The sequence below is a fragment of the Gobius niger genome (assembly GCF_951799975.1).
Source record: "Gobius niger genome assembly, chromosome: 1".
Lineage (NCBI taxonomy): Eukaryota > Metazoa > Chordata > Actinopteri > Gobiiformes > Gobiidae > Gobius > Gobius niger.
Genome location: NC_136852.1, coordinates 6,941,501 through 6,968,384, shown reverse-complemented (window position 1 = coordinate 6,968,384; position 26,884 = coordinate 6,941,501). Strand labels below are relative to the sequence as shown.

The 26,884-nt window shown below is 42.3% G+C and overlaps 1 protein-coding gene across 2 annotated transcripts; it reads right to left on the bottom strand.

The window, feature by feature from the left end:
• Positions 1-217: 217 nt before the first annotated feature.
• Positions 218-22,639, bottom strand: mtus2b (microtubule associated tumor suppressor candidate 2b). Of its 2 annotated transcripts, none has more exons than XM_079573683.1 (14): positions 21,001-22,639; positions 20,182-20,329; positions 18,444-18,647; positions 11,078-11,224; positions 9,783-9,878; positions 8,620-8,807; positions 3,313-3,379; positions 2,576-2,790; positions 1,415-1,520; positions 1,268-1,341; positions 1,104-1,202; positions 903-1,022; positions 552-652; positions 218-477 (listed from the first exon to the last, which is right to left on the bottom strand). In XM_079573683.1, exons 1-14 carry the CDS (start codon positions 22,495-22,497, stop codon positions 270-272), a joined length of 3,270 nt encoding a protein of 1,089 aa, XP_079429809.1. In that variant the 5' UTR covers positions 22,498-22,639; the 3' UTR covers positions 218-269. The 2 variants fall into 2 exon arrangements, with proteins under 2 accessions (XP_079429809.1, XP_079429810.1); XM_079573684.1 differs by having other exon boundaries at positions 552-649; positions 21,001-22,638.
• Positions 22,640-26,884: the final 4,245 nt, after the last annotated feature.

The following is a 26,884-nucleotide window of genomic DNA, read 5'->3' as shown; positions in this document are numbered from 1 at the left end:
GTGAAATCCAGAGAAGAATCAGCGGCTGGAGGATGAAGCAGCTCTGGGACACTCGGTGTCCAGTGTTTGTAGGTAGTGTTTCTGCTGTGACAGTCGCTGCTGGTGGAGAGAAAGGACGAGCTTTGCCTTCAGTTTGTCGAGTCTCCTGCTGCATCGTCCTGAGAGTTAATGCCACATGTGGAGGATACATTACAGCAGATGAGGCACTGTCTCTAGATTTGGTGACATTCTGTTTAGATGAACACTGGGCAGTGCTTTGTGTATGGAGGTCACTGGTGGTACGAGTGTGGCCTGGCGGGGGAGCCGGGGGCGGGAGAGCCTCGGTGAAGGGGGGAGGATGTGGGCGACATGTGGGGGCTGAGCTCTCCCGTCTGCAGTCTCCACATCAGCTCCTCGTTGGTGCGACTCAGCCGTTTCTTCTCTTTGCTCTCCTGCTCCACGTGCTCCTGCAGGTTGGCGTTATCCGCCGACAGTTGTCTGCGCAGAGACACGGGAAGAGTAATAAACATGAATAATAATGACGTTTATTTGCTCAGTGAGCCTTTCTGTACCTGGACACGGCGATGTTCTTGTCGATGCGCTCCCTCAGGTCCTCGTTCTGCTGCTGTAGCACCTGCAGTCGCTCCTCCAGAAACACGTTCTTTTCAGCCTGCTCAAAGACACACAGCAGCACAGCACCACTTTACATGGCCTTCAACACTCGGGCATTCAAGGATCAAGAACTGAAAGGTGAAGCCTTTGAGGTGAGTATTGCATGACCTTGAGATCTGGGACGTGGTATATTATTAGTGTAACATCTAGGATAGAAATCAGGAGAGCCATGCAGCGCCTTGTTTCCCATTTACACTGATCCATATCAACATAATGTTTAGACTTTTAGTGTTGATGTAAGAGCAGCATACTAGTTTCTCCAGCTCCGTGATCTTCAGCTCCTGTTGATGGATCTGTTGGTTCTTCATCTCCAAAACTTCCTTCAGACTCTTCAGGTCCTCCTCGATGTGTTTGTACGGAGCCAATGCATCCTGGGATAGAAAGGGACACTGAAAACAAACTGCTTCAACTCCTTTCTCAAAAACACGAGTGAGTTTGTGGCCGGACCGTACCACGATCTGCTCGTCCGTGCTCCGGCGCAGAGCCTCCTCAAAGCGCTTGGCCCGGTCCCTGAGGCTGCGGTTCTGAAAGGTCAGCGTGTCGACCTGGTCCTGGAAGCACAGAGCCGTGATTAAACTCATCATCTCTCACTCACGTACATGGGTTTGGACAATACCTGCAGGGACAGTCTGATCTTCTCAAAGTCCTCCTCCAAAGACTTCCTCTGCTGCTCGTGGGCCATCGTCAGATCTGACACAGAAGTCACGTTTAAATACACTGAGGAAGTTTGTGCTATGATTAAGTGATAGATTTTCAGTCGTACTCTTGACAGTGCGGGCGTGCTCCTCCTGCAGCGTGGCCAAGGTGTCACTGTGAGTCGACTCCATCTCTACCAGAGACGCTTCGTGGGTTTCACTCATGTCCTCCATCTGGAAGGAACAAAGAAATTGACAACTTAAAACTATTGCGGAAAGCTCTAGACTTCTCGGTTTGTTTATGGGCACAGGCTTTCATCAAGTCTACATGGGCATGCAGAAGATAAGCTAAATGTCCCGACAAACAGCGGCATGGATTAAGAAATGTACAAAAAGTAGCAGAAGTGAGGTGAATAATCACGACATGCAAATATAACAAATGCAGGAGGTTCTGTGTGATCTTTCACAGTCTCATTCAGATAGTGCAGCTTTAAGGCTTTTTCATTAATTTTACAGCACAAATACAATATATTGAATGCCACAAACACAAGGCTTTACAAACATTAGAATAAGTAGAGGAATGAGGCGAAATGGATATTCTAAAGTCAACAAGACAAACTTTTAAGCCAAAATGAGTGTAAAATTGACCGAATAATCCATCCATCCATCCATTTTCTTGCCGGGTCATGGGGGCAACCAATCGAGTTGCCCAAATCAATGATTGCACCAGCCCCTTATGGCGCCTCCTGCAGGTGGTGGGTTCACAGAAGGACGGCCTCATGGTTCTAACCAGGCCTGTTGGTCTCTCATAAGGGGCTTCTCTTTGTCTGACCCGTCACCTAGGACCAGTTTGCCATGGGAGACCCTACCAGGGGCACGAAGCCCCCGACAACAGAGCTCCCAGGATCATTCGGGCGCTTAAACAACCCCACCACGTTAAGGTGGCGGTTCCAGGAGGGGTTGACCAAATAAGTTACAGAACATTTGAGCAAAGAATCCAGTTAAATGTGCTTTGTAATTTCAAGGAATGTATGACGTAAAAGATGAACCATTTTCAAAGATATATAGATTTAAAGGGACTATACGGAGTTTAAAAATGTTAAAATTAAGTATTTTCCTCCCCCTACATGTTCCAGCCATGTCCTAATGTGTAGAATGAGCTCAGACCTGTTCACCACAACTGCCTCTAAAATCCTGCACTTACACGTATGACCTGAGGTGGCAGTAGTGAGAACTAGCAAGGGGAGGGAAATACTGAAAGGAAAGGTTCGACAGCTGCCGTGTCCCACCTGCTGCTGCTGCCGCTGCTGCAGCTCCCTCAGCTCCTCTCGCTGCTCGGCCTGTAGTCTGAGCCTCTCCTCTGAGTGTCTGCTCGTCAGCGCCTCCTGGAGGGCGCCCAGCTCTCGCTCCTGCTGCGCCCGCAGACTGTGCAGCTTGGCCTCAAAGCTCTGCTCCACGTCCTCCTTCTCCTGCTGCAGCTGCTCCCAGTGGGCCACGCTGAAGGCTGCGCACAACAAGCAAACTCCACACTTTACCCGAGGCGGCAACATTCTGTAAAAAATACTGTGTTTCCAGAGAAGTGTGATTTCTGTTTCACTCTAAGGATTGAGATCAGAGTGGAGCCACAATGATTCACCACATGAATCAATATTGTCCCTGTAGTTTAGACTTCTAGGCCTAGATAAAGGAGCATGTTTAAGCTCTTTGAAAAACATATTGCAACTACGAGATTGCCGTATATTCAGCCTGCTGCTAAAAGATAACAAGTTGTCGACAGAGAGGCAAATCATCCTAAACACTAAAACAACCCAGTACAGCTGGCTGCAAGATAGATATGGGAGATACAGCGGTATTCTTGACTAGTACCGTGTTACTACTACTCTGTAAAGTGAAGTGTTTTATTATAGTTGAACATTTGTGAGCGGCCTGATGCGACAGAGCGAGCGCTGCCTTCTGTCTCATGTATATTTGATGACACGGAGCTGTGAGAAGCAGGTCTCAGAGCGCGAGAGCTGCCAACACTCACCCACTTCATCCCTGAGTCTGTCCAGCTCCAACGCCAGCTCCTGCTCCTTCACCGCCGCGCTCTCACTCTGCAACAAACACACATGTATTTGGATCATCAGGGGCTCATTGGAATGTAAACGCCGCCATTTTCTTTTATCACTAATAATGTTTTTTACACAAGTTGACTTTGTGGCCCAAAATCCGCCCCTCAGGCGTTAATCTCCTGGCTCTGATTTTGAGAGATACTGTATCCAAGTGGTAATTAAATGTTTCCCAAGCAGAGGTACGGGAACCCCTGGGGCACTTCAGCACGTGGCAGGAGGTACTTGGAATTATATCAAATAGGTTAAATGGAGTGGTATTTTGCTTTCAACGAACAGTAGAGTATTTTAGCTTTATTTTGAACAAAGTACTGAATAATCTGAGTCAAGTTTATCACTTTGTCAGCCACTGATCTAATCTAGAATCCAAATATACTGAAATATTGTTAATGCCGTTAAAAATGTACCCCCTTTACGTGTATAAGTACAGTAATTTCACAGGCTCGCTCGTTGCCAAGGAAACGTGTGGATCCCTGGTGTAAACAGACCAGATTCGAGTCCAGATCTGCACAGAACATCATTTTACCATTTGACCTTTTAGCAGTTTTTGTAAATATTTCATAAATATGTTCAAATCTAATTCGTTTTAATGATAACAATTGTAATGAATTGATTTATTCACAATTATAGAAGCCTTCTTCAAGTTATTTTTATGTCTGCATTTTTTTTGGTTATTTTTTTTTGCTCTGAAAGTAGTAGCATCTGTCCTTAACCAAGTCCAAATTAGAAATAGTGGAAGCCTCCATTAGTTAAAGCTGCATTCCGGAGATCATGAGCTTTCAAATAATGTGTCTATCTTTTCAAAACAGGAACGATTGTTGACTCACAAAGAGAATAACCTTAGAAGTTCAGACTCAAACTCGTTTTGATCATCCTTTTTCTCACTCTCCTATATGTTTTATCCTGATTCATTGACTAATTTGATTAATTACGCAGCCGTAATGAATAAACTGTTCAACGCCATGTTAACATACGATCGACTTTTGACCTCATTACTCACTTCACTTTTAAATCTATTTTACAGTAAAACACCCACAGAAAGAGACATTAGTCATAAAAGGACAGATCGACACAGCCGCTTATGCGAGACATAAAAAGAGAAGTGAAACCAGGATGATGTCACCAGACTCCGAGCACCAAAGGAGACGTTATTACAGCCACACCTTTCACTTACCCACAATGCCCCGGTGCTGCCTGTTACATCTCCAGAGAATCTGTGACATGCATCCTAATGGCCTAATGACGCCCTGCACTGAAATACAATCAATCCAGATCATGGCTACGCCCACTGTCTGCCACAGTCACCACATTAATCGATGGAATTCTTTTTACAAATTCTGTTCTTTTGATCAATTAGTGTGAGGTCACTAAATCACTGAGGTTTTCCGTCTGACTGAGCCTAAAACAAAGTGCTTCATTTCTCAATCCTGATTTCATATTTTATGAAGACTCATTTTGACACAATTTGATGAAAAAGGATCTTAGTCCTCAGGGATTTGCTTGGAGAAGAGAGAGCATTTCATCAACATGTAACATTATCGTCTTGCCACACATTCAAAGCGAGAAAATCCACCGTACTGCACCATGTTCAGTCGTTACTCTGAAGGAGTGGTTCTCAGCTGGTGATTTACATTTTACACATTACATTTATGTTCTATGAAAAAAGAACATAAATGAAAGTATAGAAACATCTGAATCTGTAAAATGAAGCCTGGGTGTAAGTTCAACCAAGAAGACTTGTTTCAGCGTCTCCTGCCTCCAGCCAATGATCGCATCTGTGCAGGTCACACCTCCACCTCGGGCCTATCAGTGCAGAGCCACTCTTTCATTGCAGCCAATCATCGCCCTTTGTCCCGTGTATAAGCCTCCAGCGTCATGGCTCATCTGCTTCCCAGCGGTGCTGCGACCCACCTCCACCCCTTCACCGCCTCTTCTATCCACGTTTCACCCTGCTACATCCTTCACCGGTCTCTCACACCACCACCAGTGTCCAGACTCCAGGGGAAAGACATCCCTAACGCTAACCTACCCATCCATACTAACTATAATCCATATATCGATGTGTACTGCCGGTGTCTGATCACCTTACGTATGTATGTCAATAAATCTTTCTAATTGGTGCTTTTGTTGTTGCTCAGGTTGAAATGACTATTGTTTTGGTTCTAATTTCAGCTTTTTAGGTTTATTCAACACTAATTTGTGGGAAAAAGCAGTATTTTACATGATGTAGTATAAGAAATGCAGTTCTTATTTTGGTCGTAGGATCTTAGGATTACAGTGGGTCCTGACAGCGTCCCAGTTCAGAACCACAGCTTTAAAAAGCCAGTTCTGAGATATTTAGCACTGGGGTAATTGCCACTTTGGAAACATGATGTTCTCAATTCTCCGGAACCTTTTACACGAGGAGCAGAATCTCAATATTAACGTAATTCAAGGGAAAGAGCCCTGCTCATTTGTTCATCTCCCAATGAGACAAAAATAGCCCTAATGTGCTCCAACTCTCTGAGAACATCACTCAATTAACCTTGCAGTCAGTGCAGTTACCACGGGAACAGGACGAAGTTTCATCAAACAGACAGAGTTAACTCATCTATGTTTAAACAGTCATGTTTTAACAACTAGGGAAGCCAACAGTAAACAGCCTGTGCTCTTCTCAAATGGTCAAAACATTTAAAATCTGTTTTAATGATGTTCATTTTAGCTGTTAGTATATTGTTTTGCGATGTAATTTGACTCAAATTATAAAATACGCTAGTACAATGACATTATTTATTGAATATTCTATCTTGATATAATCTCTTAGGGTCCTGACTGCTACTTTGAGAACCCCTGCTCGCAGTCACACACAGAAATGATGCCAAAATCATAAAAAACAGGCGATTTGTGAGAAAAACCTGCAGTGCATAGATCCGACAGTGTGCAGTCTGTCTATTCCTTTTCCTTTTGGACGCTTCAAACCTGATTCGAGTGCAGCTGTTTTCTATTTAGTGCTGAAAAGGCAACGCATCTAAAAACATAACCTTTCGAAGCAGTAAAAAGAGAGCGCTAGTTGTATTATGTAACCTTCCAGTAGATTCTCTGACAGGACATATACAGTGTGACAGTAGCCATGTTTGACTCAGCATCCTTTAACGCCTGCTCCGGCTCCGTCTCTAGGAAACAGCTAACACACATGCGCACGCCGCCCCGCCATCCTCTACCGCTACAAGCCGCTAAGAGTTTACCGCTGCGTCCAGGAATGGGTGAGGCAGGACCAGCAGCCGGCAGCAGCGGTGGCCCATCATCCCTCCGCTGAGAGAGGCCGACAGACGAGGAGAGGGAGAGCGGAGGGAGGGAGTGAGGGAGCAGAGAAACGCGAGCCTCACCTCATTTCCCGATGCCGCCGCTTTCGCCGGGACAAAGAAAAACAAGGCACAGCTCCGTCTGCCCTCAGCCGACGTCAGCGCTCGACGTGAGGCTGAGGCACGACGAGCCAGCGGACACCCACACGCGGACCGTGAGGAGGAGGAGGCGGGATCAGTAAGAGGCCGGGTATTTCCTCCATCACAGCTTTGCGATGTTAGCGTTAGGGACAGCTATTTACAACTGAATCAAAATTGTGTCATTTGAGTCAAACTTTAAAGCGCTCGGGCATTTTTACATAATATTCGATAATAGAAGAGCATGATTTGGTGAATTTGGTGTCACAAAAGTTCAATGTACTGAAGATCAAAATTCATAAAATGTCCAATAAAAGGTCCAGATGCAAAATATCAAGGTTGCAGTACTTTTTTTTTAGCACAGTGATGAATAACTGGAGCCAATTTGAGGATTATTTTTCCCAGTTCATTATTAGAATGTAAATAAAGGTACACATGCAAAATATAAAGGTTGTGGTATATTCTTATTATTATGGTATGATCATTGAAAACAGAATATGTAGAAATTGATCTTACATTTTGTCTAAATAACCTTTGTTTCAAATGACCAGTTGATCTTCAAAAACATTGCATGCTGCGAGTTTCTTTATCCCAACCGACTGGCCTCCTCAGGGATGCGGCTTTTCCTCTTCCCTTTTTGCAGTTTATGGTACAACAGTAAATGGTCTCTATTCCATTACTTAATTCGTATAAACGCCACTGGCTGTGGTCGCCCTACACTTTGAAGATGCACCCTCAATCTTTCGCCACTCTGTAAAACAAATCAATCACAAACTCAGGAATTAGAACCTTCGACAGTCTGGTGGTTACTAGTGGTTCTCAACATTCGAGAAAATACCAAAAACTTTGTCAGAGAACCATTTTCAAGGGGTCACATGATAGAAATGGCATGTAGATAAATAGTTTTCCCAGTGTTATTGTATAAATCAGTGCTTAAATGAACATAACTCCAGGAAGAAACACTGTATTTTGATACTACTGCATAGGATCCAACAGCAAAATTGTATTATTTCTATTCATTTCTGCCTGGTTTGTCATGAGGTTAAAGCTAGACCTAGATCTCCATCACCTGCAAAAAATCCACAACCAGGATCCAAACAGCTGAGCCTTTAGCTGCAGCATTAGCCACAACGACATTTATCACTGACAAATACATGGAAGACATAATATCCAGGATCACAGGCAACAATCAGAGGAGATTCCAGGACTTTGAACTGAGTGAAAAGAAGGAGCCGTTTGAAGCGAGATGAAAAACAACATAAATCAGACGCCACAGGTTTCGGCTGAACTCAAGAACAAATGCAGCGCGGTGACAAACACAAATCTGTGTCGCGTGTTGCGTATTCACTGAAACTTGAAAGGACCGTATTCAAAGCCTATGAACACAAAGGTCTACAAACATCTACAGGTGTGAAGGTGAATCAAAATAAAAGCTTAATAGTCACACGTTATACAGCATTTTCAAACCACTCAATCAGCAACAGCTTTTATGCAACGTCAGACCATGGATTCAAACTCATATGGTATCGAGTCATTTTACACTTTCATACAAACATTTGAAATACATTTTTGAGAGGAATATCTGGTTAACGTTTGAGGAAACATTTTGAAAGTCTAATAAACGAATAAAAGTGATTTCATATTAGAATTTAGTTTGTAGCAGGTACGATCTTTGACATGCGTCGCTCTGCAAATACACTTTTACCAACTCCATTCACCTTAAATGGATGCTGAACTAAAGCTACAACTGCCAGCGAGTGCCTTCAATCGTTTTTAGCGTGTAGAATAATGGCAGAGAGCCGTTACCTTCCGGCAGAAGTGCTGCGTGGTGATGCTGAAGACGTCCAGACACAGCGAGGCCTTGTGGAGCTGGGCCTGCAGTGTCTCCAGCTGCAGAGCCTGGTGCTCACAGCGCTGCTGCAGCCGCTCCACCAGCTGCCGGTCGGCGTCCTGCGAGCGCAGAGAGCCGCGCATCACCACTGTCCCAGCATGCACTGCGCACACACACGAAGGTCACAAAATAAAAAGCTAGGATGGAAATCTGCCATGTTACGGGCGTTAGAAAAAAAATCTCTCTCTTTTAATACCATTATGGAATGCACCAGGAAGGGCCAGAAATCTTAGTGTTTTTATATATTTGTCAACCTGTATGGGAGAGCACAGCACAGAGTGAAAGAGCATGAAGACGGGGAGAGATATTTAGAAAATCTTCATAGCTGGAACTCAAACCCATGACGCTGTGGCCAGAACAGCAGTAGCCTTAAACTTCAACACAAGTACATTAAAGAGATTGAGTTTGAAGGGAAATTTGCTTATAATTGCTCAAATCTAGAAGTTTAAATCCTTATTTAGCCTGTAATCTTTGGCATGTGTTACATTATATGACACTTAAAGTAGTAAAACATCAAACCTTCCTTTGAATCGAATTAATTCTCATTTTTGGGAGGCATACGTAAAAGCAATGTACGGCATGTTTCATTTTGTCCCTGTCAAATAAAGGAATAAACTTAACTGAACATCCCCGAGTGATTAATTTGTTATAGATGCTACACATGAGGACAAAATGAGCCAACGTAGACAATCTAACAGTGAATGTGCATCATGTCGAGTTTAGTGAATGAGATACAGTGATTTTCAACCACAAACCACTGTGGAACTATTTGAACCCCTCGTCTCTTTTGCAGGTTCATATCATCGGTTTATCATCAGGCCACAGTGTCGACTGTGTGCTAGCATTGCGGCTACTGTAGCCTGTTGCCGTGGTAACAGTGGGCAGGCTTTTGCAGCATGGCTCTAATTGAATTCTCAATGTGCACCAAGAGAGTGTGCGGCTGAGCGATTTAAAGGCACAGAGTAACATTTGTGTCTCCGACTGCAGATCCATTTCCTGTACCGTTTATCATTTGTTGACATTTTAATCATGTACCATGTGATGAAATATGGTACTTGTGATAAAGGTGTGGACTTACCAGGGGACTGGGGCTTGGGCGGAATCATCGCAAATCGTTTCGGGGAGGACTTTGCCTGCAGCGCCTCCGAATCCCTCTGCACCTCTCGTTTGGATGCTGCAACACGAAATAAACCCAGCGTCACTTAAAACTTTTACACAATTTCTCACAATCAGTTCTTTCCATGAATGAGCTGCAACTGAAACACCTTTAATATTTAGAACAAATTACTGCTTTTGTTTATAGCAGGGATCTCCAACCAGTAGCTCTCCAGCCTGTTTTGGTCACTCGCCAAAGGCTCTCTACACATTCTGAACAGAAACTCGAACCCTTTTGCTAAATAAAGCAAAATACAATGCCAAAATTCAAGTAATTTTCTTCAATTTTGTTGAAATATCTTTACTACTAACTCTCCACGGTGAACTCCTCCTAAGTTGTATTGTTACACAATTGTATTCGAAGCATATGCAGCTCTGATTGCTTTGTTGCATAAAAGTAGCTCACTGGGTATAAAAAGGTTGGAGACCCCTGGTTTATAGGCACAGAACACTCCAGTGCAGTTTGGACATTATCCACAAGGGAGAGCTGCTCCTCTACTTTCTAAAATACTCCTTCAGACCTGTTATTCCTTGTGTAACCACCGGGTGACGCTCTAGTCTCACATGCAGGGATGCTGACTGTAATGAAGGTGCAAAGTTACAACAAAGGCCTGAACCATCAGCATCATCAGCCTGTGGGGAGGTGTAACGCTGTGCTGCAACGCTCCGCAACATCTTTATAGCACGAGATGTTTAAATAACGTGAGGCAGAGCACGTGCATGTAGTGAGGAAAGAATGTGTGATATTTGTAATACTGCATACAGTGACTGCTCAGTAATGGTAATGACTGTTCAGTAATGGTAAGCAAAACAAACCTATAATGTTTCAAAACTAACTCAAAGTCCTGACATCGCGACGCCTGCACCACATTTTAAGAAGCACTGGCCTGAAATATATGAATCAAAGTTGTCACAAAATGCTGATGAAAAAGCGTGCCTCACACTGAGATTAACAGAGTGAGTTGCCAGCGTTTCAGGGCTTAAAGATTTGCCTTTTCCTTCAGCACAGACTTGAAATTCCATCCTGAGAAAACACTGCATCTGCATTTTCCACATCCACGTTTTGTGACAGTAAGCGCTTCTTAGTGAGTCCCAGCACATAATCCCCGTCCTCCGCCGGCTCACGTCCATGAAGCGCATCATCTTTACACTGGTGAGTTCAGAGGAGCTTTCTCCGGCCGCTCTTTAGGGACGTGTGGATGACTGAGAGTGTCTTACGCAGAGGAGAGCTCCGCTGTGCAGGCAGCGAGCGCCGCTGTAGGCTCGGGGCGTTCGGAGGCTGGGGACGTCCCGCCGTCTGGGCCGAGTCAGCAGGTGGCGCTGCGGCTTTGTGGAGAGGCGTGTCATCGGTGCCGCTGTTCGTGTCTGCAGAGGGACACAGGGAGGACGAATGAAATGAGCATTATGTGCACGAACCTTTCAAAGAGAAGTAAAGCACAGTATGTTCAGGAGACTCTTGAAGAAGAAGAAAACAGAGGAAGAAAGTGTCAAACATCTGAATTATTCATAGCAGCAGGTTTTGGCCTCAGGCTGAGTGCGGAGCTTCTGGTTCATAAACAAAAAGATATTTCTATATTTGATTTATGTAAAGCAGAAATCCTCGGTTTTACGGCATAAACTGTAGGACAGCTTCATACACCAGGCGGTCAAGAAGCTGAACTCTCTCCCTCAATCTTTCTGTATGGGTAGTTTTTGCTCTGTATAAAGATAACTTTAAGGAACCAGCACTGCAAAAAGGAATCAATAAAGTAAAATAAGGAATCAATAAAGTTAAATTGAATTTATCTTTGATCCTATCCTTGGATGGATGGATAGCTAATTTTTAATGCAATCTGAGATCTTTCTTTCTTCATGTAAGTGTAAAAAAAAACTTGCTCCATGGACAGATCTGGCAATTTTACTTATTTAAAGCATTGTTTCCTTATTTCTCGATTGTTTTTGCAGTGAGGATATTATCAGACAATATTTTACTTCTATAAGTAATTAAACAAGAATGCTGGAACTTCCAGATGGACAAATAATCAGAGTCCGATAAATCGACACAGCTGGACATTTCTTGACATGAACAGATAAAACAAATCCCTTCTCCCTTTGTTTTAAGACATCACTCTAATGAGCCGATAAGATTGAGTAATAATAACTTCAAATTGCATTGATTCTGCCGTTTTAATCTTGTGCTTTTGCCCTTAGTGGCTGCGTCTGTGAGCCTCACTGCTCTGATTTACGCACTGTTATGGCTGAAAAGAAACTTGCGTTACAAGGAAATAAATTGGCAATCCCAGCTCTAAGCAAATCATCTGCAGAGACCCGAGTGAAGCATTTAAAGATTCACTACGGTCTGAGCTCTAAATGAGTTTTGGCTGTAATCACAGATCAGATTTCATTTCATTAAATATTCAGTCACAGATCAATAGCGGAGATACTGCAACAGCACAGACGAATCGACTGAGACAAAAAGCCCAACCATCGTTCACGGAAAATAGCTTCAATAAAACTATTATATGAAAGGTTTTGTGTGTGTGAACTGTTTCGATGTCATGTGCAGTTGGAGATGATCTGAAAGTGACTGCCCTGGGCCGGTGTCAAGCCTCCTGTGGGACTTTGGTAAGTGTCCCGGCAGCAGCAACGTCACAATAATCACTTTGTCGACTTATCATTCAATAAATGACAGATAAACAATACAAAGTTGGGCTCAGTATTTATCATCTGTACATTTATTTGCATTTCTCCCCCCCCCCCCATTTTTCTACTGTAATGCTTAATGTTTTACCCGAAGTAAGTTTGTTCTTGATTGAATGTTAATTGTGGGACATTTTAAGATTAAGGACTGTTCGAACAGAGCTTAACTGTCATTTTTTAAGCTTTAGAGTTGGTTTCTGTGGCATTAAAGGGTCTTCAATAATATCTTTATCGCAATAGTTTCCTGCTTCAATATAGCGAACTTCAGACTTCCAGGCATGAGGTTAACATTTAAAAAAAAACACCCCTCAGCCAAAGCAAATGAATACATTCCACTCAAGTACCATTAACAGGAGAGTTCACTGCCTGACTTAACATCTTCACACACTTCTCAGTCCAAACTTCATGTACTGCCACTGGATTGCCTGTTGTTGTGTAACTTCGGGCCATGTTGCAATTTTCACTCAACTACGAGGCAAAATCGAAAACTCCAGGACTTATCAACCTCCCTCGGTGAGCTGTGCAAAAAACTGAAGTCTGAGTCGTGGCAGAGGCAGAGACAGATGAGAGAAAGACAGAAGAGAAGCTGGAGGCTCATTCTCACTTTACGCCGCTGAAGCGTGTATGAAATAATAGAGATTCTGCTGCCAGCGGTTTTCATTACACTGCACCTGCGAACACAGGCTCTGACTCGAGACTCATCTGTGCATAACAGCTAAAACACGACATTTAAAGTGCAGTGATTAGGCTGAAGTTGATTTTATTTCTTTATTATTTGTTGGAGCAGAGGCAGACTTAAAAAGTGATCGGAATTGTTGAAGCTAAATGTTGTGGTGGAGGCAGGAAGGTTCAAATAATGTAGATGATGGACAATGTATCGTCTACAAGGTAATATCGAAATTGCTATTTGGAAGATTTTCAATATCTTGATTTTTTAATATGGAAAAATTTAGGGGGGAAATGAGGGGGAAAAATGGGAAAGTGTCTTTTTCTGCAGCATATTTTTATATATTTCTGGTGGTTATCGAAAAAATTCCCCAAAAATATTGAGATTAGAGATTACAGATTTTTGTCAATATTGCCTAGCTCTAGTCGATGTATTTACAGTATTTCAGCATTTGTAAAAGTATATCTGGCCTAGTTTTAATTGATATATTTTCAAATACAAAATTTCATGACTTAATTCTGTTACAGGCTTTGAACAGCAGACTGAAAATATGATCAAAACCACATTTACAAAGCTGTAAAATATGAACAAAACGTGTGCTTTTTGCTTTAACTTGAACAAGGGAGTCACTACAAAGATGATGTAAAACACACTGTTCTCCAAGTCTCAACATGAGCTGGGGACACACCTTGGCAAAAGTTAGTAACTGTTAAATGTCTGTAAACAATAGAAGACAAAGCAAAATAATCTGCTGAACTAACACAAGATTTCATTTCAGAGCATGTTTGTGGAAGTCTAAACAACTTAAACAAAAAGTGCTAACTTTTTGTTTAAGACCAGAATTTGTTGGCTGCAAAGGTAACTGTTGTGCCTAAATAAATCCAGGCTTTGCATTTTGCTAATTGCATCCACTTTAGTGCAATTTCGATTCGAATGTGATCATTTGTGCTAGTATTACATATATTGAAATCACTTACATGGCTGCAGGACAGCTACAAAAAACAATTTCAAAAAATGAACCATGTATCTCAGCAAAGCGTAGACAGAGCTTTTCTGAATATCAAAATTGAAAAAGAGGTTAAAGCTGGATCGTTTTATCAGTATCCACATCATGTGCCCGGCGTTAATAGTCAGCAGGAGTTTATTCATGTTCTTTCTCCAGAGACTGAGCTCAGGTTAAAGCTAAAAACTGGTTAAACCTCCGCAGTCCCACCCTTTTCATCATCAAACAGGAACAGTCTGTGTCGGAGCAGGGAGGCGACACCAGGGTGAACCCTAACACTGAGAACTGAAGACTTATGCATGTTGATGTGTGTACACTACAGCGTGGAGGGCCACAGACAGCGCTCAATGAAATGTTCAACTTTGTAGATTTTAACTGTTTAAATGTGTAACTACACCAGAGGTTACATTAGCCCTCATTTATGGAATCTTTTTAGCTTTGATTGAACATTTTGAAGGCCGTCTGTCATTTTGACGGGTTGAAAATCAAGCTAAACACAGCACTGCTCCATCTCTGAGCACGGCCTCTGGGCTCTCTCTAAAGAGCAGCTACATCACATTTCACACGACAACTAAACAGCCTTTTATTGCTGCGATGGTTCCAACATGATGCACATCAGAGCTGAGAGCGCATTGACTTGGATAAATCCATGGAGAACAGAGTGTGGAGAGAGAGAAGGCGGCGTGGTGCACCACAGAGGACAAGTTATAACTGAGAAAATGCAAATATTAAGCCGTGATTTGCATTTGTTAAAGTGAAATATGAGCCTCAATAATGACAAATGATGCTCTGAATAAGTCATCCTCCTCTGAGACTTTTATGCACAACTTTGAACACATTTTGTGTCCAGAAATCATGTTTAGTTTAGCTCCATTAATGTTGCAATCCCAGATGTTTTCCAAACATAATTATTAAGCGAAACCACTGAACCACACCCATATTTAGGCTTGGAGCCTTTATACCAGCTCTGTGCCATATTCAAATGTTAGTCATTGAGATAATAATTGTGGAGAATCATTAACTTCAAACTGTGCCAACTCAGCAAAAAGCCAGAACCACATTTGGCCCCCGGGCCTCACTTTGGGCACCCCTGGCTTTGGGCACTTTCTCTGTCTCTGTGAGAGCAAACTACTTCTTATATTAACGCTGGGACTGAGGCTGCACAAAGGAGAAAAAATGCGATATTTGATAAAGTAGACATGGCGATAACAGCAGTGTCTGAGTAAAGTAAGTTCTGTATGATTGATCTCACAGTGGTGAAATTTACTCAAACCGAACAGTAAATTCTGTCCAGCCGAGGACCAACAGCAGAGTCATTTGCACATTTTACACACGCAGCATTCTCTCATCAGGTTTTGGGCTCTAATACTGTAATACTGGTCATTTTGAATGCTAAATAAGGAGCAACAACCTCACAGATGGCTACTTCCTAGCTTGCACTCGCAATTTAGCACTTGTTTTGCTAAATAACCCTCTCAATACTGGGGTCATGTTACGTCTTCAGATAAACAATCATTAAGACTATAGCAATATACTGTGTTTGCCTCCATATTTTTTTTTCTGGCGTCTACTTTTGTTTGTAGCGCACACAGAAATCATATTGAAAATAAAAACAAGTGTGCAGTGTGCCCACAGGGAGCAGAGAACAGAATGTGTCAGAATCCACACGGGGACAGTCTGAGCAGTACATGAGCAGCTGACTCCACTCACTGACGGATCACATCTGCCACTCACTGAAGGGGAGACACTGCAGGATGAGCTCTGTTTTATGGAGGTTTTGATCCGGTTTAGCTTTGACTTGGAAGAAGTTTAACAGCTATTTTCTTGAATACATTTCGCTCACGGTGTGGCAAAAACATCTCTGCTTAAAGTAGGACAGATACGTAAAAAGTTGAAGTTGTCTTGCAGTAACCCGCTTTCAATTTTCACTGTTAAGGCATGGCAAATTGTTCAAAAACTGGAGGGTCGTTCTCAGCTAACCTCATTATTTAAACCCCTTTGTGACAATCCTCTCTTTCTACCAGGAATGACAGATTCTGGATTCCAGGCTTGGGCAACTAAGGGAATCTCTATCCTTTCAGACTTAGTGGATGGGCCCTCTATGTTGTCCTTTGAGCAAATGGTTGATAAATATAATATTAAGAGACAGGATTTTTTTCGTTACTTACAAGTGAGAGATTACGTTAGGAAAAAAACATCACTACTCTCAGACCAATCTATATCTGACTTTGAAAAACAGCTGTACTCACCTGGGACTAAATCCTCTATAAAGTCTTCTTATAACTTACTAAAAGAATTTGCCAGTACTAACACTTCTCATTTAAAACGGCTTTGGGAACGGGAATTAGAGCTGGAAATTAATGATGATGATGATTGGGATCTTGCATGGAAAAATGCAAACTCTTTAAGTGTCTGTAATCGGGTAAAAGCTTTACAACTCAAAATCTTACATCGTGTTCACATCACCCCTTCCCAACGTCATACATTTAATTCAGACCTTTCTCCGTTAATGCCTGAAATGTAAAACCGAAGTGGCTACTCTCACTCATTGCTACTGATCCTGCAGAAAAGTGCAACATTTTTGGCATATAATAAAAGGTCAACTCCACTGACCATGTTACTTGGTGTAACAGATGTCACTATCACTGGGAAGTATGGGAGGCAACTTCACAGGATGCTTACATTTTGTGCAAGGAAATGTATCCTTCTCAACTGGATTACAGATAAAGCACCCTGCAAAAGTCAATGGCATCGTACCATACTTGAATATGTGTCCTTGGATTATTTGACCAGCAAATTGCACTGTAGAGACGATGTGTTTTACAAAATATGGGACCCTTTTATGTTGTACATCGGCATGGACATATCTTCTGTACTTCATAGAGAAATCATGTGAACTCACATAGCATTGTTAGTGGACTTTGAGCTTTCCACTTGTCTTTGAATGGAGTCGGAATGTTCTGTTTTGGGTTTGTTTAGTTATTTTATATTTTATGTTATTTTTGTTTTGCTTTATGTAAACTAAAATCCAATAAATATATTATTAAAAAAAAAGGACAGATAGAGAATTTTCCAGTCATCAACTTAATAATTTGAAAACTTGTTTTGTTTAGATTTGGAGGCGTCCAGTTCTCCAATTTTGAGCTTTCAACCCCAAAAACAAAGCCCTCTGAAAAAATAAAACCTTTGTATCTAAATGTTTGTATCTAAACCCATTTATTTAAATTTTCGATCCATTATTCAGGTTTTCTTGCAACATTTATTTTTGCCATTTTTACACATTAAAACCCTTTATTTCTCATGACCTCATATTCATATCAGGAAAACAGTAAAGGTTTATGATGAAGCATGTCTTCTATAATAATTACCATCATCATCTGCCCTGATCACTGTCAGTTCAGAAACCACTAATGGTCTGTGGTAATAATATGGACTAGTGAGGACTTGCTCCATGTTTTGGCGCTTTACAAGCGAGAACACATTTCCCTGCGTGCGGCGCATTAGCACTAGCAGCTCATAATCCTGTTGAGCCGCTAATGAAGCAATCACCGCAGCCACATATTAAAACATAAATCATGGATGGAGCAGACTTTGATGTGTGGCTTGGGCTTAAAAAGTGGCAGATAATGTCTTTGTATTGGATTATTTGTTCAGAAAAAAAACTATTTCAGCATTTGAGATTTTTTTTATTGTTTGGATGGTTTGAAATCTACTTTTATACGTATCTACAGCACCTTTAGCCTATAGCACAGTGTTTTCCCAGGACACTCTTTACGTTTAAGTGCATCTGAAGCATCGAGCGCAGTGTGCTGTGATAAATGCATCTCTCTTTGTCCTCGATCAGCGCGTCACACTTCACTGTTGTCTCTGTGAACGATTTTCTGGTTTGTCTGAAGGTCGGATTTCAGCTTTAGTGCCACATTCTGAAACATTTTCACTGCAGGCGCTGGTACGAATTCCCTAAACTGGTGTTAGAAAAATGGGAGGAAATGATAGTTTGGCATTAATGTTTGATAAAGGTTGACCGAGGACAGGAATCTGGAAATAGAGCAGAGACAGTGGATGCTTTTGAGGACCACACTTGAGCAAAACATGTTTAAACCTTTACTGTGGCAATTGTAGTTCTGAATGAGAGTTACCAATAGTAATGACTTAGTATGAAGGATTGAAAAGTCTTTTTTCAGTGCATTAGTGACGAATTGCGTTCATAAAGTGTGTAGTGTAGCTGTACTCACGCTGTGAAGGCCTGAGGACGTCGCTGTAGCTGCTCTCGTTGGACTGGTTACTGGACACGGACGAGACGCTGGAGCTGCGGTTGTAGCCGAAGGTGGCGAGACGTGACGGGGGGATGGCGGAGAACCCGGGGGGGCGCAGACCCGACTGCCCCGGCTTCAGCGACGCAGACCTGTGGCCGACCTCTGCCCCTGAGCGCCTCGGATCTGTGGGACAGGAGAGGGAGTTGAGGTACAGCTACGTTTTCCCCAATTGTGTATAAATTGTTCTGTTATGAAGTAATAAAGAGGATATATCGTGCACTTTTATGAGCTTTTAACCTTTTTATAACAATGTTCAATCATAAAAAAACACATCTGGAGCTGAATCAAAGTTAATCCAAACAGTTTTGCGTAATCCTGGTCACTTGGGTCTTTAACTTCCTCCGCAGCTAAAGCACCATCTCAAGTTCAGGTTTATTTGTCATGTGCATCAAGTATAAAGTGCCAAAAGCAATGAAAAGAGTTTTGCCCTGGCACTCTCTCCGCTGAACAGGAAACTAATCTAGATATAAAAACACAACACAACACAACAAAACATTCCAGCAATAAAATGCAATAAACCTCAGCTCTCCTTAAGGCTGATGTTCATGAACCTCACCGCCTGAGGATGAAAACTGTCTGTGAAACGAGATTTCTGAGTTTTGAGGCTCCGCAGACGTCTCCCTGAGGGTAAGCGGGAGAGGGAATGTGTGGGATGGCTCGGGTCCTCCATAATACTGTGAACCTTTTTCTCACAGCGCTTATCGTACAAGTCCTTTATCTGAGACAGAGAAGATCCAATAATCCGAGATGCGGTTGTCCTTCAGAAGGGTATGGTCATGTGATGTGACATTACCAAACCACACCAAAAAACTTCCTGGCAAAACACTTTTGAACGTACATCTGTAAAAAATGATGAGTGTCTCTTTTGACAATCCATATTTCTTGAGACCTTAAAAAATATAGTCTCTGCTGAGCTTTTTCATTGCACCGCTGATGTGAAGAGACGAGGACCATCTTCATTTTCTATGGCTTTGTTGAGCAATAGATTGACGTTATAAATGTTTCCTTTGCATTTTATAGCACATTAGCCATCACCAAACCCATTCCACACTCAAACAGCGTTAGCATGCCGTAAGCACAGAATTACTGCAGTGTTTTAAATATTGATAATTCCCACAGCTGCCTGCAGAGGGAGCTCAACTTTAAGATATAAAGTAAAAGACTAAAACATTGTTTGCTGATGAAGCATTCTGTACACAGAGATTATTTTAAGTTTAAAAACGTGAAAAATCAATATTATGATGCCTGAAATACCACATCTGCCAGAAAATAAATACACATACAGTCACCTTATTATAAAGGAAAGAAAGTTGAGTTGCAGTGCCAGAGGGACGTTTCATAAAATAATAAAACCTCAAAGCCACCCACATTAACAACTGTGCTACCAGCTGTTATATAAAATCCTCCTTCTAAATCTGTAAATACAGGCGTTTTTCTCTTAGCTCCAAATACACTGTGCAGAGAAATAGTGAAGTATCAACTACTTCTGGGAAGGGAAGTTTGGGCATCTCTGCTGAGACTGCTGCCCCCGCGACCCGGCCCCGGATAAAGCGGAAGAAAATGGATGGATGGATGGAACTACTTCTGCAAATTCATCAAATCATTCAAATAAACAGTGAAATCTTCCTAATGTCGCGTTGAAGAAGCGCTGTCTCACCTGTAGACTCCTGACGGTCCTGTGTAGATCCCGGTCTCGAAGCCGCCTGTTGGACCCTGCTCTTGGCCGTGGGCTGCCGGGTCACTGCTCCTAACCCCAGCTGAGGCCTCACGGCTCGGGGAGAGCGGTACACGCTGCTGCCGCCGTCCTGGGAGACAAGCGGCAGAAGAGATGAGATTTAATTTAATTTAGTCAAACTTTTCAGTAAACGTTAACATCTGCACTGGGCGGATTTTACAGATTAAACGTGTTATAAAAAAAATCGGAAAAAAACCCCCAAACATAAGAATGTAAGAGCAACAAAATATTGATGCTGATGTACAGTACTACAATTAAAAGGATGTTTTTGACCTTTAAACGGCTGTTTTCAAAGAAATTTTGAAGTGGAGTGAAAATCATATTGCCCCCTTGTTCGAAGTCATTTGTGGAAAAAACACTGTTGCTTGCCGTGGTCCCTGAACTGTATTTTAGAAACAACAAAGATGCTGAAAACATTTCCCTTCTACAAACATGTATTTTCCAACATTACCATACTTAAACTATGCTAAAAATACCTGGAAGCATCCGTCATTTGTGCCTGAGTTATCTTGCATATTCAGTCTGTCTCTTTGTGTTCTTAAAACGTTTGCCCTTCACCTGCTGATGTCATGAGGTGGTGCATTTTTAGTACATTATCTTGATGCCCTTTTCTACTGCTTAATTATTATTTTGGGCATCTTACTTCCCAACATACAAAATCACCTCAAAAATATAAGGTCAAAAGTACTGCTTATTACTGTGACAAAGATGAAATGTTGCCCTAATACATGTTGCCCTCACCTCTTGACTATACTCAGCCGTGTCCTCGTGAAAACTCCCTGACTTCCCGCCCAGCCGATTGGCCGTGGAGCCTGTTGTGACCTTGCTCCCCGTCAGCGTCGCCCCTGGGGGGTAGAAGCCCGTCTTCTGGATCTCCTGCCGGTATTTATCAAACAGGATGTTGGAGGATGCGAGCGCTGGTGTTGGAGTAGCCTTCCCTCCATAGCTGGGCGCATCTGGTTTGGCTTGAGGATTCTTGCGGACGTAGGTGATGATCTTCGGCCTCACGTTTTTCTTCGCGTCTTGATCCTTTTGTTGAGGTGTTAGCGATTTCGGGAGGCTGGTGTTGGGACAGGTTTTTGGCAGCTTGACCATTTGATTCAAAGGAGATTCGCTGCGCTCTAGACTTGGCGCCCTGACGCCTTTGGCCGGCGAGTTGGGTGAGGGTCTCCTTCTTGGCGAACTGGATGCATTCCTCGTCACGTTCGGCGTAATACTCCGACTGGGACTTCCCCACGGCTTCCTCCGCTCTAAACTCGAAGCGCTCGTGTTCTCCAAGGAGCCGTTCCTTTTGATGCCGTTTTCGAACGAGAGCGGCTTCTTCATGGAGTTCTCGAACGATGGCTGCTTCCGAAACCCGTAGCTGAAAGAGTTCTGCTTTTTCAGCGCGCTGTTGTAGGCGCCTTGTTTCGGTTCCAGCGACGACTGACTGCGTCTTATCCCGGTTTTGGCTGGACTTGTGGTGCTATAGAGCTGTGCTGCTGGTGTTTCGACCGCTTGTGTGCCTTTGTCCAATTTACTTGGGCTTTTGTTGCATTTCTCATCGGTTTGTAGCTTATGATCGCTTCTTGAATCCCTGACGCTTTCGTTATTGTTTCTGCTTGTGTCTGTTTTGTTCTGAAGCTCCCCGTTGCTCATTTGTGCTCTTGAATGCGCCGCCGTGTTCAGATTCACGCCCGCATCTCGAGGCTCTGTTGTGCTTTTTCTTGAGGTGTGGTGCTGCGAAGTCTTGGCTTTTTCGGAAATAGAAGCCAGTGTCACGTCCTCTGAAATAGTAGAAGGGACGTGCCAGGATTCCGTTGTCTTTCCGGTGGTTTCCACAGCCGACATCGTGGACAGACAAGTCATGAAAATGTCTGTCTCCGAGCTTATTTCCGACTTTGACTTTTCCTCCTTATTACACGTGGCTTGTGCCGTATTGCTTTTCGAATTGAGCTGCTTTTTAAGTCTGTTGCCTTCCGTGACTCCGACGAAATCCTCTCCGTCGTCCAGATCTTGGCACTCCAGCATCTCAAATTCCGCCAGTTCTGGGTCCTCGCACTGAGAGTTCTCTTCCCAATTCTCGACTCTTCCCCGCTGCTCAGTGGTTGTCCTCTTTGCGTCCACATCTCCAGTCCTTGTGGCACTGTCTTTCTGGATATCGTTGGCGTTGGCGTCACCGTCTTCGGGCCCCGCACGATGATGGTGATTGTTGTTCCCCACCTCCCCCGGACACAAGGGCTCTGCCTGATCGCACATTCTCGGTGTTTATAGCTCCATGAAGGGCTGTGAAAAGTCAATCAGCACAGGCATCCGGATGATTCATCTGTTTCCTCCACTCAAGTTTTAATTGCGGCGCTCCAAATTCGCTCTCATGCTTTCTTCCATAGCGTTGTCTTGATTAGAAACCTGTGAGGAAACAAAGCAATAGAGTTAAATATTTCCATTTAACAATAGAAAAATCTACAAAAACACAAGGTACATTTTCAGGTACTGAAGTTGAAGTTGAAGACTTTGCCTAGACCTATGCTCTCTTATTAACTAGGACAATGATTTCCCATTGAGGGGGTGAGGAAACAGAATTGGGGTAATCAAAACCTTGCTTCCAGTCCCAAGAGCTCCACACACGGTTTATGGCACAAGGGGTTCCATAAGTACCATTATTTTTGGATACATAATACCATCACAATAGACAATCTCTTAGAGCAAAAACAACTTCATCTAACATCTATCTACTTTGTACTCTTCTCTATTTAATTCTCAGCATTTAGCCAACTCCTGACATAAATACATGGCATGGGGTATTGGGTAAGATATAATGTTATCATATGTCTTACCAGATTCTGTGTTCTTTTACTATCACCTATAGTGTTTTATAATGTTATAATGTTAATATTGCCAATCAATTCTCTATGAAACACTCAGGTCTGCAGAGAGAGTGCACTTTGTAGTTTGCAGTCCATTCAGAAGTGCAAAATCAAAGGACTGCTCCTTTTAAGCTTTCATATCAAACGTGCCAAAGCAACATAATCAAATGTCCATATCAGCGCTTGTTGAATCCAATATAAAGCAGCTGCTAAAGGCTTATTTTTTAAAGCTGGGGTTGCTATTTTTTCTTATATATATATTCTCTGATTAAATATATCGCTTTCTTAATCACTAAAACTGAAGTGAGAGTCCAAATAACTGCTTGAAACATGAATTGTGAGAGCCTGAAATGAGTTGAGGCAGCAGCTGACGGTTCTTTCTCCTTCTCAACAACCTCCGACGTTCACGGATTGAAAACAGGTACAAATGAGTAGTGCAGTTTTACTACTTCCTTCTTTTATCAAAGTGAATGTTTTAAAGTGACTGTGACCTTCGGGTTAGTTTTGTCGCGTCTTGCCGTAACACGCTGCTTTAATGGAAAGATAAGCCTGAAGCAACACGGACTAAATGGCTACGCTCTCGTTACATAAATCCACAGTTCAGTGCAAAACCAGACAGACTGCTCCTCTTCTTACACAGTCACCGCAGAAGTCATCGAAGACTCATTTCCATTCATGACACCACTGCTGTTTGAGCATACTGCGTTGCTTACAACACGGTCAATCGGGATTGTATTTACATCCGTGACTCTGCAGAGCACGGGAAACACAAGAGGGATCGATGACTCCGACTTTTCACTGGACGGGACGGGGACAAACAGCGGCTGAGTCAGCAGCTGCACTGCAGAAACAGAGCATCACACCCCTCCGCTTTCTTCACTGTAACATCTTACTCTGGGACGGGGCCACACAGAGAAAGAGTCACTTTAGCAGCACTTTACAGTTAAATAACAGCATGGGTTAGATGGAAAGAGCTTATTCTAAACGTGCAATAACATGGTAATAATTTGAAGATAGTCAGAAAAAAGACTGTAAATTACCGGATGTAACATTAAATAGTTTCCATTGTCTTTTGCATAGTCCAAACTCTAAACAATGAGCTGTTACTACCATAGGAAGCTGTAGACCAGGGGTAGGCAAGTTTGTGTGGTGGAAGGACGATTTTCATCATCACCAAATCACCGAGGGCCGAACCACTGAAGCCCAAAGTAAAAACAATTTTCTGCAGTTGCCAATGTTTTGCATTATATGGGATGTTTTGCCTGTATTTTGTTTTGTTTTTTTACCTCCAGTTCGGCTTTTTTAAAAGCTGCAAAGCGACAGTGTAGTGCCTCATTTGAAAGCTAAGGCATACAAAACTAATTGTAACTTTTGGTTGTGTTGTTGCCGTTCTTTTGTCAAAATTTTTATGCTTCTTTGAAGTTTTTATTGTGGGTTTTTAAAAGTATTCTTGCCCTTTTTTATCGCTCTTTAGTCATTTTTTGTTGTTGTATTATTGTTGCTTTTCTGGCATGTTTTAGTCACTCTTTTGTTGTGTTTATGTTGCTTTTTTGTCACTTTGTTGTTTGTTGTCAGTTCAGGTGGGAGTTAAGAGGATAAAAAACATATGTAAACAGTAACATTTTGTATTTATATTATACTGTTTTTACACAATAACCACCAAAGCAAAAAGTGGTTCATCTTCCTCCACATCCCCAACTTTGGCAGGTATGTGTATATTCATCTTGGGGGCCAGAGGTTCTGTGCAGGAGGGCCGGATTTGGCCCCTGGGCCTGACGTTGCCTACCCCTGCTGTAGACCTTCGATTAAAACGGGCTAATAATGTTAAAGTAACATGAAGGAGCGGGTTTGAAAAGTTGTTTAGGTGTTGTAAGTACCTAACAAGTTACTCGAGCTTACAATTGCACAGGAAACATCACCAAAGCAGTAATTTTCTTCAAACAGAATGCAGAGTATGCTTTTAAGGACATGACTTCAACAACAGTGACGCTGCTGTCTAGACGTTACCTGCTTGCAGACCCTGGCATTGTAAATCTGTGCAATTTCAGTGTAAAATCTTTCAGTTTTCATTCATTCATTGTTGTCAACAATCTTCATGAATATACACCTCATGTTAATTGACTTATCATTAATGTGATGTTGTTACATGTAAATTACCATATTTCCTTTGGGGCTAAACAAGTGGAGACAGGCTGTTAATGACTCTGTACGCACTAATGAACATGACAGGGACAAATTACTCATGTTTATTGAAAGCGTCACTTGAGGATAGGTGTAGACTGCTTGAGCTTTCAGACTGCCTTTATTTGATTTGCTCGAAATAAATGGCCATTGAGCGCGCAGAGCTACAAAAGTAGAAAATATTAGCTTCAGGGCCGCGCAATATATTGCAATGAAATCAGTGCGGTATTATTAGTTGAGGCAATATCCAAATTGCAGGAATCCAATATGTATCAAGTCACATCTGTACAAATCTTTCTTCGACAGCCTGTAAAATAACTCACAGCAATCGAGAAATGAACAAAAGTTTAGTTATAGTCAAATCTATTTTAAACTCAGTGGAATTTCGTTTAGAGGTTTTGTCTGTGTCTCAGCTGGTCTTCTTCTTCACAATTACATTATTTCTTCATTGTTCAGTTTGGACCTCATTCAGTCCAAGTTTTGTCCTGTTACCTTGACGAAGCCAAAGCCAACATATGGAGAACCATGTTGCTTTTGCCGTGGGGCGGAAGGACTGACTCCTGAGCCACCGTGCCAAATTGAAGTTCACACATGCGCTGACATTTGGTCTTCAGTCTTTACTTTTCACCGGCTTCACTGGAGAATTAAAAGTTGAACAAATCCCTCCCCGAAGGCGGTTTGTTCATTGACCTGGAGAATGTCTGACATCGTCTTCCTCCTGAACGAAATGAGCCAGTCACAGGTTATAAAGTGGGTAACACTCCCTCCACAGAGAGAGCAAGTGTCTAGGCAGACTCAAGGGACACTTTAAAGAGATGCTGTGGCACTTTTATGTCCCACTGATGGACACACACACACACACACTCACATACGTTAAACCAAATTCAGCCTACGACAGAACACAGGCCAAACTAGGGCTGTACTGAGACATTGTAACTATCTTAAAGGCCAATAGCTGCTTAGCTTAATATGGATTTCTCTTTATACTGTCAAATAACAGTGTTTTGGCCTAATGATTCATATCTCTGTCATTAATCGCATAAAAGACTGGCACGAAATGCAATGTCTCCTCTGTTAGCAGCATTCAATTATAAAGTCATGGATATTGTCGCTTTGAAAGGGCTTTAGGCCACTCTATTATCTTGGTCACCATAAATCATATTGTAGACTAATTGAATTTTAGACACCTTCAAGAGAAGAGTAAGACTTGCCTGTTCGGGGATATTGCCAGCCAACTGACTTAACGTGCTACTATCACACACCAACAATACTATTTCTGCAGTACTGAACAGCTAAGGAAATATAATTTACCAGGAAGTCCCGAGGAAGGCTTAGCTGCCGAAACATTGCACTTGTATAAAACAATTTCACCTTATGGTAAGGTACACAGTCTGCAAAAGATTTACTTCAAAAATTCTCTAACACCCTTGTTGTGAATATGTGAGTATGTACTGAACAGTTTGAAATTAAATTAAATCATCTTTGTTTTGTAAAGTGCAAACCAATATATTACGTAAACATTGGTGAGTAACTATTGATTAAATATTGACCTTTATTTAACCAGGATAGTCCCACTGAGATTAAGAATCTATTTTTCA

Excerpts from the sequence above, each read along its gene's own strand:
- mtus2b (XM_079573683.1), bottom strand. The coding sequence starts at position 22,497 with ATGTGCGATCAGGCAGAGCCCTTGTGTCCGGGGGAGGTGGGGAACAAC. Across the intron at positions 11,225-18,443 it reads CGTCCTCAGGCCTTCACAGC|ACACGAACAGCGGCACCGAT; the intron begins GTGAGTACAGCT and ends GTCCCTCTGCAG. Across the intron at positions 1,521-2,575 it reads AGCAGCGGCAGCAGCAGCAG|ATGGAGGACATGAGTGAAAC; the intron begins GTGGGACACGGC and ends TGTTCCTTCCAG.